At 47.1% G+C, this 12,754-nt stretch overlaps 1 protein-coding gene across 2 annotated transcripts in view; it reads left to right on the forward strand.

Annotated features, from left to right (window-relative positions):
- Positions 1-3,805: 3,805 nt before the first annotated feature.
- The window catches only part of EFNB2 (ephrin B2), a 45,510-nt gene continuing 36,561 nt past the window's right edge, over positions 3,806-12,754 (forward strand). For both annotated transcript variants that reach the window (XM_023217627.2, XM_031934929.1), the window contains exon 1: positions 3,806-4,631. In XM_023217627.2, coding sequence (XP_023073395.1) covers positions 4,510-4,631 — 122 coding nt within the window. In that variant the 5' untranslated portion in view covers positions 3,806-4,509. The remainder of the gene's footprint in view (positions 4,632-12,754) is intronic.

A 12,754-nucleotide genomic window follows, 5' to 3' on the forward strand; every position in this document is an offset into this window, starting at 1 on the left:
GTATTTTTCTTCCATAGGGAATATGTGATAGTCTATAAGGTACGAGTTTTCGACCCTAATGTAATATTTTTCCTGCCAAACAAATAGACCCTAATATAAAATGTTTCAGTCTTTTAACAGTCTGAATTTCAGAAGCAGATGGGAGAAGGGTGTTTAGCAAAGTTGAAATTTTTTTCTTTTTTGAGACAGAGTTTCACTCTGCCTCCCAGGCTAAAATGCAGTGGGGCAGTCTCACCCAGCTCACTGCAAGCTCCGCCTCCCGGGTTCACACCATTCTCCCGCCACAGCCTCCCAAGTAGCTGGGACTACAGGCGCCCGCCACTGCACCCGGCTAATTTGTATTTTTTAGTAGAAACGGGGTTTCACCCTGTTAGCCAGGATGGTCTCCATCTCCTGACCTCGTGATCCACCCGCCTCGGCCTCCCAAAGTGCTGGGATTACAAGCGTGAGCCACCGCACCCGGCCAGCAAAGTTGATGTTAAAAAAGGGTTTTATTTTCTCCTGTCAGATCTTTCCCTCAAGGATAAATGGGGGAAAATGTGATTTGCTAGAGTGCTGAAAACGTCAGTGACTTGTATGAAATAAACAGCATACAATGCCAGGAAACAAAGGGTATGATTTTGCGAGAGGCTTAAAAGCTACATAGAAAATTTATGGCTTGGACAACACTTAGTCAACACATACCAAATTTATTTTTGTGTAATATATTTAGATAAGCTTTTGTTTTTGTAGAAGTTCTGTTACATCTTTTGAAATATGTCCTAGAAATGATGGAATACTGTATAAGGAATATACAAGAAACCACCATAAGTTCTAAAGACCAAAACATGCCTAGAAATTCAAAGGGGTAGGAACATAACTACTTAGATGCATTTTTTGTTGGAGGTGGGGGATTCCACTCTTTTTAAGCTGCGATTATTTGTCATCTCATTCTACATTTATTCAGCTTTGTGTTAACCTTTATAACTCACTACGGTATTCTTTGAAATTCCCAAATCCTTATTTGACTTTACAAAACTACTTTTTGAGACGGAGTCTCACTCTGTCGCCCAGGCTGGAGTTCTGTGGCGCGAACTCAGCTCATTGCGAGCTCCGCCTCCCGGGTTCACGCCATTCTGTCTCAGCCTGTAGCTAGGACTACAGGCGCCCGCCACACGCCCGGCTAACGTTTTGTATTTTTAGTAGAGAGGGGTTTCACCGTGTTAGCCAGGATGGTCTCGATCTCCTGACGTGATCTGCCCGCCTCCGCCTCCAAAAGTGCTGGGATTACAAGCGTGAGCCACCGTGCCTGGCCTTCAAAACTTAACTGTAGAACACAGTGAAGTAACTTCCTCTGTTGAAATAAAATCTCATTTGATGAGAGTTTAAATACATCTGCTAAAAGTATAGATTTCTCGAAATACATTGATCATGATTCAAAGTGTGGTAAATAAAAAAATTTTCTTTACCAAGGTTTCCCAATAATTTAATTGTAAAATGAAGTCCAAATACCAAGAGATATGACACTGACGGGATTGGTTCTTGGTTTGGCATGCTTTGGAAATTCTACTTTGTCTTGTGTATGCCAGTATGACCTACTTTTTGCCTAGCATGTTATACAGTAGTAAATACAAATGGCTTTGAGGTGATGCTTTTAACTACCAAAATTACCATTAAATAGTAGAATGTCGACATCTTGGAAGTGAGTTGCTACTGCTGATGGTTTTCACGTCGTCTGCATTTGAATCTCTGTTGAGTGAAACTAAGCTGTGTATTCTCACACTTTATATCATAGATTTGTGTGTGTGTAGGATTCCTTTTCAGTCAAATATGCACTTTGTTTTAAAAAGGAAGCGATTTTAAAATGTGTATTTACATTTGTCCCAAGGTAAAACGCTTTGGATGTGAAACTATCTGATTTACTGAAAATGTTATTTTTGGAAGCTGTCTTATTTTCAGACAATGCAAATTTGCTGTATTTAGTTTACTCGGAGAGGAGGATGTAGTGAGGTAAGAGGTCACAATTTAAATTTCACAATGTAAGTTTGTCAAAAGGTACTGAGTACCCAGTGTTCTTTTAAAAGATCATTTAAGCTAACTTTATGTTCCATTTCAATGAGTTCCTTAAATGGTATTTTAGCATATTAAAAACTAGCCCTTTCTCATCCTTGTCAAGTTAGGAGTCATAGTGCCTACTCCTTCCTGGGTTTTTGGTGCTTCCTGGGAATCTGCTGTTCAAATCGGCATACCGTGGTGGGGCGTTTTTAAAATACGTATTTTCTCAGCTTGAAGGCTTATTTAAAATTAAAATAAATTATGAAAGTTTTCTGCTCTCAAAGATCTGTTTGGAAGAGTAAGTGTATTCAGTACTTCGTATGCCTTAATGTGTTTTCGATCTTAAACTAGTCTTCACAAGTTTTTACCACTCCAGTTGAGATGTATACGTTAACTTAGACTAATGTTTAAAAACGGATACTTAAAAGCAACGTACCATAAAAATTTTCAGAAATTGTTACAAAGAAGAGTGAAAGAAAACAAGGTGTTTTTACCATATGCATTTTCTGTTTTAAATTTCGCGTAGTGGATAATTTGTTTTAAAAATACATAATTTGTAGAATTACTGCCCAGTTTGTGTTTGAAACATAAATCCTGGGGTGGACGACATTAAATTTTATTTAAAAAGTGGGCATACAGTATATTTTAATTTTTCACTTTGATTCGTACATTTGCGCCGTGCCTTATTTCTACCGTGTTCTTCCTACTGTTGGACATACAAAGAGACTTTCCTTAGAACCGTGACTTGATGAGATGCTGCAGGATGCTGGATCCGGTCGGAGCACCGCGGAGCTCTGGAGATGCGGAGAAGCAAAGCTGGCCGCTAGTGGGCGCTGTGGCTCCGTGGAAGTCACGGACGAGCGTCGGCACCGGCGCTCGACGGAGAAAGTAGTGAGTTGTTCTGCCAGCTCTGCTCTGGGGTCTTGCAGACGCCGTGTGAGAAGCACATGCCTTGACTTTTCCATCTCACACCCTCTAAATCTCTGGTCACTTTGGGAAGCGGGCGTGTCTCCTAGGGGCTAGTGAAACGGTCCCCGCGGTCGTGCCTGTGCCGGCGACACGCGGGGAAAGCTCCAGGGGCGCCAAGAGGGAAGGGAGACGCCCGCGGAAAAGGCGGGAGGCGACGACGCTCGGGCCCTGATTAGAGCTGCCAATTCCGGCGCCGCGTCGCGGGAATCGTCTTGCAATTCCCGGCCCCACTGACTGAAGAGGAGCCGTAGGCGATTGTTAACCAAAATCAAGTGGGAAGCCCTCGCCGAGAGGCGTCGGGAAAAGCGCGCAGAAGCCGGGAGCTCTAAGGGTGTGCGCGGAGTGCAAGTCCTGCATGCGGGGCAGCGCCGCATCTGCGGAGGGTAGGCGCGGAGCGGGGCCCGTTGCCTTCCGCACCGCGCGAGGTAAAGCCGCGCCCACTGATTCCGCCGAGGGGGAAGGCGCAGCCGGGCGCGGGGACAGGTGGCCCGCTACTCTGCCGTCGCTGTTTCCACGTCTGCACCGCGCCCAGGAGGCCTCTTGCTGCCCCAGGGGCGCCCTGTGCACGCGCGGAGCGCTTCTCCTGCCGGGCCTATGCTCCGCTCCCGCCGCCCGCGGGAGCCGGGGGCGGGGCTCACCTGTCAGCCCGAGCCCCGCCTCATGGCGCCCAATGTCGGGCGGAGATGGCGGACGGACGGACCGGCCGCCCAACCAGCGCACTGCTCCTGAGCCGTGGGCCAATGGCCTTCGCGCGGCGGGGCGGGGCCCCGCGTTTATAGCGCTCTGACAGCGCGCCGGCCGCGCTGACTCTCCTCGGCGGGGACCGCGGCACCGGCCGAAGTGAGGAGCTGCGCACGCAGCGGGTCCCGGCGCCCTCCCCGCACACAAAGGCCCGCGCACGTCCGGAGCCCGCGGCGGGGATCCAGCTCCCTCCTGCCTGCTTTGGGGGCCGGGAGCCGCGCGGACTGAGGAGGCTCCTGCGCGCCCGGAGGCGCCCTACTCCGCTCCGTGCTCCGGGACATGGAAACGCGCCGACGCGGCGGCCGCGCACTCGGGCCGCTGCCCACTGCACTGGATCTATAATCACAGGCGACCCCGCTCGGGGCGCAGCGCCCGCCGCCTGCGCCGGTAGTCTGCTCCGGGTCTTTGTGTCCCAGCCCGCACCCGCCCCGCCGCCCCGCGCCCACCCGCTCGCCGCGGCCGGCCCGGCACCCTGGAGCCACACGGGAGTCGGCCGTCCGAGCTGCGTCCGGCGCGGCGCCCCGGAACCCCGAGTCTGCCGCGCCGCCGCGCCCCGCGCGTGCGCTCCCGCCCTGCGCCCTGAGGGCCCTGGAGGGCGAGCGCACCTGGCCCGGCGACCGCTGGAGCTGCGCAGCGCGCCCCGGAGCTACCTGCGGGCGCCCGCTGTCTTCCCCGCCAGTCTGCCCCGGAGGATTGGGGGTCCCAGCCTGCGTCCCGTCCGTCCCTTCTTGGCCCGGAGTGCGTGGAGCTGGGAGTGGCTTCGCCATGGCTGTGAGGAGGGACTCCGTGTGGAAGTACTGCTGGGGAGTTTTGATGGTTTTATGCAGAACTGCGATTTCCAAGTCGATAGTTTTAGAGCCTATCTATTGGAATTCCTCGAACTCCAAGTAAGTGGCGTCCGCGATCCCCCTAGGTCCTCACCCCGGGGTCCGCCGCGCCGTCCGGGCGGGAGGAGGGGTCAGTCCGCGGGGCCTCGGAGCCTGTTTCTGGAACCTCGGTTCCCCGTCCCCCACCCCCAACCCCCGCCCCATTTCATTAGGTGGAGACTCCTCGCTCGGCTTTGCAACCCGAGCGCCGCTGGAAGGGACGGTCTCCCCGCCTTTCCTCCCCCGAGCCCTCCCGGGCGCTAAAAGCTCCTATCGGCTCCGGTGTCACGTCCGGGAAGGTGTCCGATGGCGATACCTGACCCTCTCTTGTTTTCGAGGACGAAGGACATGGCCGCAGTCTAGGCTGGCCGGCGCGCAGGGACTGGCGGGCTCTGGAGAGAGGCGGAGATGCTGCATTCACCGGGAGCGCGGGCGGCGGGGTCCGGGGCCCGCGGGCGACCGGGGTGGCAGGACGCGGGCAGCGGAGCGCGTCCTGGAGAGGGGAGCCTGGGGTCGCTACGCTGTCTGCAGAGCCCTGGAGCCGGCGCGCCTTGGCACCGCGCCGCCAGCCCGAGGGTGCGCGGGGAGCTCGCCTGCTTCGCAGGAGAACTCGGGCGGCGAGCCCTTTCCTCCGCGCCGGGGAGACGGGCCTTAGGCTTCTCCCTGAGGGCCCGCCGCACCTCGGCCTCCCGCTTCGTTCATAAGCCAGTAGCCCCGGAGTATGCGGTCTTGGTAGCCGACCTGATTGTAATGCACTTTCTGTAAAAGCTTAGGGCCCTGCCCAGTCCACACTGCTCCCGAAGCCTTCTCCCTCGGGACCCTGGTAGGAATGGGATCCTTAGGATCAGACTTGCTCTTATCGGACGCTACAGCCGGGAGCGAGCCCGGCCTTGTGGAGAGTAACTTTCAGTTTGGGCCACCAGAGCGCATTCAGAATTTAGAAAATGCCATCCATCCCCAAATCTGTGTGGTCATAACTCGTAGTCATCTGGGCATTCAGTCCTGTATATCCCTTGATTTCGAATCACAGCCAAAACACGTTTTACAGAATCATGGAATTGTGGTCTCGGGAAACTTGAAGAAGTATGCAGATATTAGCTGGTTTCTGGAGAAAACGTTTGAGATCAGAAGCAAAATCAATGACCTAATTGAAGTTGAGCAAGTTGGGCCTGGTTTTAGGAGAAAAGAAATGGGGGATTGATTTAGAAATCACGTCTTAATTAAAGGAGTGTGTCCATTCTCTTAAAAGTGTCAAATTTCAAATTCACTAACATGTTAACCAAGAATCCCTTTATGAAAAGGGCAAAAACGTCGGTTACAAATCGTTTTAAACAAATGTTTGTATGATGCTAGAAGGCACTTTCAACACCGCTCATTCGGAGAAGTTACTTAGCTCAGGCTCCTTCTATGTAGTCTGCTCTTGCATGGATTGTATTTTTAATGTAAATTATTGTATTTTCTGATGAAGTACTGGCGGCGGCATTTTTGCATCGATGCCGGCACGGGAGGCGCCAGGTGGTGCCGGAAGGAGCCGGGCTAGGACCTCGTGCTGCAGCGGGCCCCGGAGTCCGGGGGAGGCAGGCAGGCGGGCGGGCGGGCGAGGCGGCCGGGGGGAGCCCGCGGCGCCGCTGTCTGCCCGGTGCCTCCAGAGGTCACTCTTCCATGCGGAATCGCGCCGCGCCAGGCCTCGCCCCTCCCCCAGGCAGCCTGCTCCAGCCACTCCGCACTTTCACTGACCGGCTCTCTTTAGGGTTGATTTTTTTTTTTTTTTTTCCTGTGAGGATTTAATATTTCTGCTTAAATCTAGTTGAAAGAAATTCCGTTAGCCTCTTCAGCGTTTAGTTCGGTGTGTGTGTATCTTTGCGTTATTATTAACTATTAGTTTGTGTGTATCCGGTAAGAGGATTAGAAATACCTAGTTGGGAGAAAAAGAAAGGTAGAACAATAGTTATTTCAACCTAAGGTTTCGACATTAATAACTTGTTTATGTAATGTGTTGAGGTGGGGGGTCCGGGGGGAGGTGACAGGTGTTAACCCCCCCCCCCCCCCCCCGCCGCCGCATTCTGATGATGAAGGTGAGTGTGCCTTTCCCAGCTATGTCCAGAGCTTCGAGGCCCCTGCGTTTCGGGAAGCTTGCCGTTTGCGCGGCTGAGGTTGCTGCTGCTGTCTTGTCCTCCACAGGCAGCATTTCTTTTAAAATTCTCCTGATAACGGCTTTCCTGGATGACTGGATAAATGTGTCCCTGGAAAAGGTCTCCTTTGCAGCTGAATGCTAGCTCCAGAGATCAGAAAGATTTCTTCTGTAGGAGCCATAGGAAAGAGCCCTCTCCAAGTTTTTGAGAATGCACACAACCCCCTGATGCCAGGGGGTCGCTTTACTTGGGGAAGTTTTATATTTATTTCCAGGGGAAAGTTTCAGTTGGTAAATATGCGGCAGGAAGGTAATCAAATGCATTGAAGTTTCACATCAGTTCCTATGAACTGTGGAACAATTCATTTGTAATGAAGCCGCCATCGGTAATTAGATTTGTTTCATTCAGAGGTCAGCTTTTTTAGCAGGTGGTCGACACAGGGAGCATGCAGCAGCTGTTTGGATACAGGGTCCAGAAAACCCTTTGTACATTCAGCGTCTCCGTAGCTACTTTAATGACATTGTTGGCTGGCCTGCCGCTGACTGTATGTAATAATGGAAAGATGTCCTGCGTGCTGAAACAGTCGCTGCCCTGTTAGGTTATTCACGTTGCTTTGATATGTTCTGGTAGAGTTGGGTCTGTTGTAGCCATTTTGGTTGTTTAAAGTTTTTTTTGTTTTGTTTTGTTTTGTTTTGTTTTAATTCAGAGAACAGTAATGCCTAGCTTCCATCTTTAACTAACACTTCAGTGAAACATTTTTTTCCAAGAGGGAAAAAATTTTGGCCTAAGTAAAGTAGTAGGCTCTTTTTTTAAAAAAAATTAATTTAACTTTAATGTGAGCAAATCTGTATCGGTATGGTGTTTTGCAATGCATTCATTACACTGACTTTGTTGAGAATTGCGAGTACTCATGCCTGATGTCTGGGGTTGCCATTTCCCTATGCATCACATACTAGTTAGTTAACATAGCATGTTGCTTTTCCCATGTAATTTTTTCCCTATGTAATGCCGGTACATAGAATGACTTGATACAAAAGAATGGCTGGCTTGATACAAAAGAATGGCTGGCTAATATCCAGATAACGTATAATACATGGGCTTCACCACAATCAGGCTCTGAATAAATACAGACCTGTCAGAGATTGATAAAATAAACTACAATGGATAGTGCTGTTTAAACAGTCCATTCAATAACATATATAAGCCAGCCTGCCTTCCATTGTGTCTGAAATTCTTATTTTTGTAGGTAAACAAATGCACATTCAGCACTGATTGAATAGCCCCTTGAACTATGCTCCACAGTTTGCGTTTGGGTTAATCTTGTCGGTTTTAATATAGAGAGAAAAAAGCTCAAAGCACCAGGGGTGGAATTGTTAGTGCTTTCACATCCACATTCCTCACATTTTGTCAGGATGATAAACTGTAGGTAATGGACTGTCGTCGTTCTACAGGACAACTGAGCCAGGCAGAGCACAAAGACCAAGCAAAAACGACACCTCACAACATGCTTGGTAGCCTTGTTTTCAGATGAGAATTTATTTGAGAATCATGTGTCTAGGGACTGCACATTCTTAACCTCAACAATTACAGCTTCAAGCCCCAGAAACAGGAGCTAGAGGTTAAGATGATTTGTTAAGCACTTGGTTCTAAATCTTTTACAAAGCATAAGCTGTTGACGCTTGCTCTACTGATGCAAAGAAATGCAAATGACTCCAACATTTCCAAAGGCTTCTGACTTAAGCTAAAGTATGTGGACAGGTGAATTAGCCACTGACCTGAAGACCAGCTAAAAACTACGCGTTTGAATGGTTTCTCCACGTAGAGTCAGCTGAAGAACAATTGGTAGATTTATATTAAAACCTCTTGTCTGTAAACTTACTGAGGTGCATCCTTCGGTTGGTGGATCAGTGAGATAATTGCCTGTAGATGAACATGTGACTGGAGCAGCTAAATCCTTGCCGTCTTTCCTTCCACTGAAATCTTCCAGGTAGCTCCCGAGAGCTTCAGGATGACACCAAACTTCGGGCGACGTTTTAGAGTGTGTTCACCTAATGGGAAACTATTAGATCCCAGCATGACTGCAGTAATGCGTCATAGGAATGGGAGTGGCAGGGAAAAAGGAAATACAGATTGTAGACCCCAATACAAAAATTTTTAGGAAAGGTATTTCTTTAACATTTTATGAAAACTTCATTCTTAAAATGCTTAATTGCAAATTAGACAAAAAAGAAGTGCTCTTCTAAGGAAGATGATTAAACTGGTCCTCCTATCAGCCTAATCTCTGCCTGCCTTTGCTGCTGACATAAAGAACCTGTTTTTCAGGTCACTTAATATACATCTACATAGATTTGCTTATGAGCTCACCCTTTGTGTAGCGGAGTAGAGCCTTAAAGAGGAGTGCTCAACTGTTTAAAATATTTTGATTAAAATATGCAGAACCCATAGAACTATAAGCTTCTAGTCAGGAATTAGCTCTTTCAGGGAAGAGCTCCCCCCTTCTTTTTAAGGGGGGAATTAGAAAGAGGCTGGGGGAGGAATATAAGAACAGCAAAGAAGGAAGGATAGCAAACGGGACATGTTCCGAACAGCTTGGAAAAACTCCTGTGGCTTCATTGTCTCTATAAAGCCAAAGAATACAAAGACGTAAGTAATTCAGCCCTTCTCCCATGATGGAAGGTGGAAGCCGTTGACATGCCTCCCCTGTTTAACTTGTTTAACTCCCATTTTAAATTCAGCACGATACTGGCCGTGTGAACTCTGAAGATTTCTTTAGTAATCCATTTTGTAGTTCGGAATCAAAAACAAAGTGAAAGGGTCTGACACAATTTGCTTTTATTTTTAGGCAAATCAACCCTGGTCATAGTTAATAAGGGGATTACAACTCAGACTAGGTCTTTACAGATGTGATGTAAATCAAGGGCAGAGTATAAAGAAACTGATCCCTTTTGATTGAAGTATGGTAAAAAGGCATAGAGAAACTAGCAGCAGTAATCTGATTGTATGGCAATAAAACCACCATTTTCTGTCTTTCAGATAAAAATAATGTGGTAAATCCATGCAGTTCATAAGATGTAAAGGCAGATAAAGGGTGAAGCCATGGCAACATATAGATTAGCTTGATGTTAGAAATGACACGTCTCTGAAAAGGGTGCGGGACGACGGCCCTTGCCTCCAGGCTGTTGGGCATTATGTGAGAACCACACAGACTTGGAAACTGGGATTAGGAAGTGTGAAAGCTCTACTTGTGGTCTGGGATGGCTGAGGCGGTAAAGAAAAGCTGCTCAGTTCTTGCTCATTGGTGGTGGATAATATGGCAAAGGTAGATTTCATTGACTGCCTTTTTTATAGATTGAGATAGAGGCTGATTAAAACTTCAGATCACTGCAGTTGTTAGGGCCTGGGAGATTTTCCTTTTTAACTCCTGGCCTAACAGCGGCAGCCGTTCTGTAGGATTAACTGCACTTCGCGGTCGTTGCCTTAATCTATTTGGGCTTCAGGCAGGGACATGCTGGGAAGGAACAGAGACCAGAGGGGATAGGTAGGGCTGGGGTTATCTGAAAAGAAAACAGAGACCTTTTGATTTCAGCCATCTTTTCAGGCCCAGCTCCCTCTCCCGCTGCATGGGAGAAGCAAAGGTAAACAGGGCGCATTGTCCCTCTCTTCTGTGAGTGCTGGCTTTCCCACCCTGGAAAAAAGATATCATACAATTTTTAAAAGGGGAGGGGGGAATTCAGTTTTAATTCAAATGAGTAGTAATCCAAGATGCCAGAAGCAGTGGGCTCTACCTAGATGTAATTTTACTCATAAATATGAGTCTTAAACTTTGAGTTGAATGGGGTAGGCTACCTTAGTGTAAACTACAGGATTATAAAAATGTTAGTGCTGCCAAGCTTTCAAGTCAAAAACAAACAAAGCTCTGTGCTGTTGTTGTCCTGAACAACCTTGTAAATAAGCTAGACTTTTGTTTTTGCCTTCCATACTTTCCATTTCAGCCATGAAACAAAATAAGTCATTGAAACCACGATTGGGTTCCATGCAGAGTGACATCCTCAATTGGGTCAAGCCAGAAGGAAATACTTGCTCGATTGCCTCCTATTTGGCATCATAGAAAAGTCTTGGCACTTCTTTGAGAGCCTCTGAACTCTCAAGACATTGAAAATGCCAAAGGCTGCAAACACCCTGAGTGTCTTTCTTGATGGAGTGCATCTTGGTGTGTTTTACAGAGGGGAATTCAGTGCTGTTGTTTTTTTGTTTTTGTTTTTGTTTTTAACAGCAACATAGGGCCCTTCTAGACTCTTGGATTCTCTAAGTGTCTGACGAAAATGGTCATTAAATAGTAAATATTATATTTTAGACCCATTTCACTGATTTTGTTCCAAATTCTCACCTGACTTGAGCATCTGTTTGGGGCTGTAGATATATTGCCTTTGTTGCCTGTTTTTCTCATTACTATGGGAATTACTATAGCCACTACTATGTAGCTCTCATAGACCAAAAACATTTTTAAAGTATTGCATATAGGCTGGCCATATCCAGTGCCTGTTACTTTACCTTCTTTTTCTAACTTAATTCGGCAACCTGTATTAATAGATCCATTTCATGTGTCTAGCTTCATCAGAGAAGGGATACCCCCTAATTTACAAGCTGGTCACATCCAAGCACCTTGCATTCTACACTTGACAATGATTGCTAATGGCCCATTCAGCTAAAGTATTTGCTTGTTAACAGGGAACAGAGCATGATAAATGTCCAGCAAGCTTGCCGCCTCCTTCAGCTTTTCAAACGCAGACTGGTGCATATTTATGGCAGGCAAATGACAAAAGAAACAGCTGAATTGCCCTGGCCTCCAGCTTTCTATCAGAAACAGGGTGAAAGTGATTAAAGCAGTCATTCAAGAAAGCCCTGCCATTTGTTTACTAACCTTCATCCAACATTTAGCTTTGCAGTCTACCTGTGAGAAGATATTTCTGAAGTATTAGAGATAAGGAAGGAGGATCTAGCAAACCAGTGAAAAGAGTAGGTGACCAGTTATAAAATGCTTCCCATGCACATCGAATGCCAGGCAAACCTATTTCTGTTATTCCAGCAGAGATCAGCAGTGGCGCTAGACTATTAACATGTTTTTCTTTCATGTGTAAATTCAAATATGTAATTCTAGTCCAAAGCATTCTGTGGCTGGTAAGTACATACTTGCTGATTTCAAATAAGAAAACGTAGCAAGGGAAAGCTCCATTAAACAAGTTGTTTCTGCCCTTAGTAATTCTCTAAACAAAATAGGAAGAAAAAGTGGGTAGTAGTGGAGTATGAATAGTGTGCTCTTTTCGTTCTCTAAACCCCGAGTAGGTAGCGCTCAAACTGCTCTGTGGGGGGCACGCAGTGAGAGCCCCGTGAATGAATCACTGCTGTTCTGCCATACTTTATTAATTTATTTATATTATTATTTTATTGTTTTTATATATTATTATAATTATGTATTTATATTACTAGTATATGTTCTCAATTTAAATCCTGTTGCATCCAATTTTAATTACAATATTTGTATCTGTCTTCCCATACTTGCTACCCACGTACCCATTGCCACTGCGGCCTCATCCATGTTTTCTGTGTACACCACTCTCCTGTCACCCCAGAATAATTATGAGTGCTACCCAGACTTTTGAAACCAGTAGAGTCAACATGTTTGTGTATGAGGAAAGCCTATAATGCTCCTTATTGTCTGCCCATTCTATTGTTGTTCCCAATCCACGCTCCCTGCAGGGCACCTAACCTGGGTGCATGGCAAAGAATTTCCGACCCTCAGAGCAAGAAGTGTTTCTCAATTGATCTCTTCCAGCCTAAGGTTATAGCTGGTGAATTACAATCCTTGCTCTTTCCACACCTTTACCTGGACTTACCAGGGCCCTAAAATATTTGCCCAGAATCAGAATTGTCTAATGAGTGAGTAGGGCAGGGCAAATCATGTTCAAGACCAGCTGAGAATGTACCTAGCTGCAGAAGTTAGGAAATGTCATC

The sequence above is a fragment of the Piliocolobus tephrosceles genome, chromosome X (genome assembly GCF_002776525.5).
Source record: "Piliocolobus tephrosceles isolate RC106 chromosome X, ASM277652v3, whole genome shotgun sequence".
In the NCBI taxonomy this organism is placed as follows: domain Eukaryota; kingdom Metazoa; phylum Chordata; class Mammalia; order Primates; family Cercopithecidae; genus Piliocolobus; species Piliocolobus tephrosceles.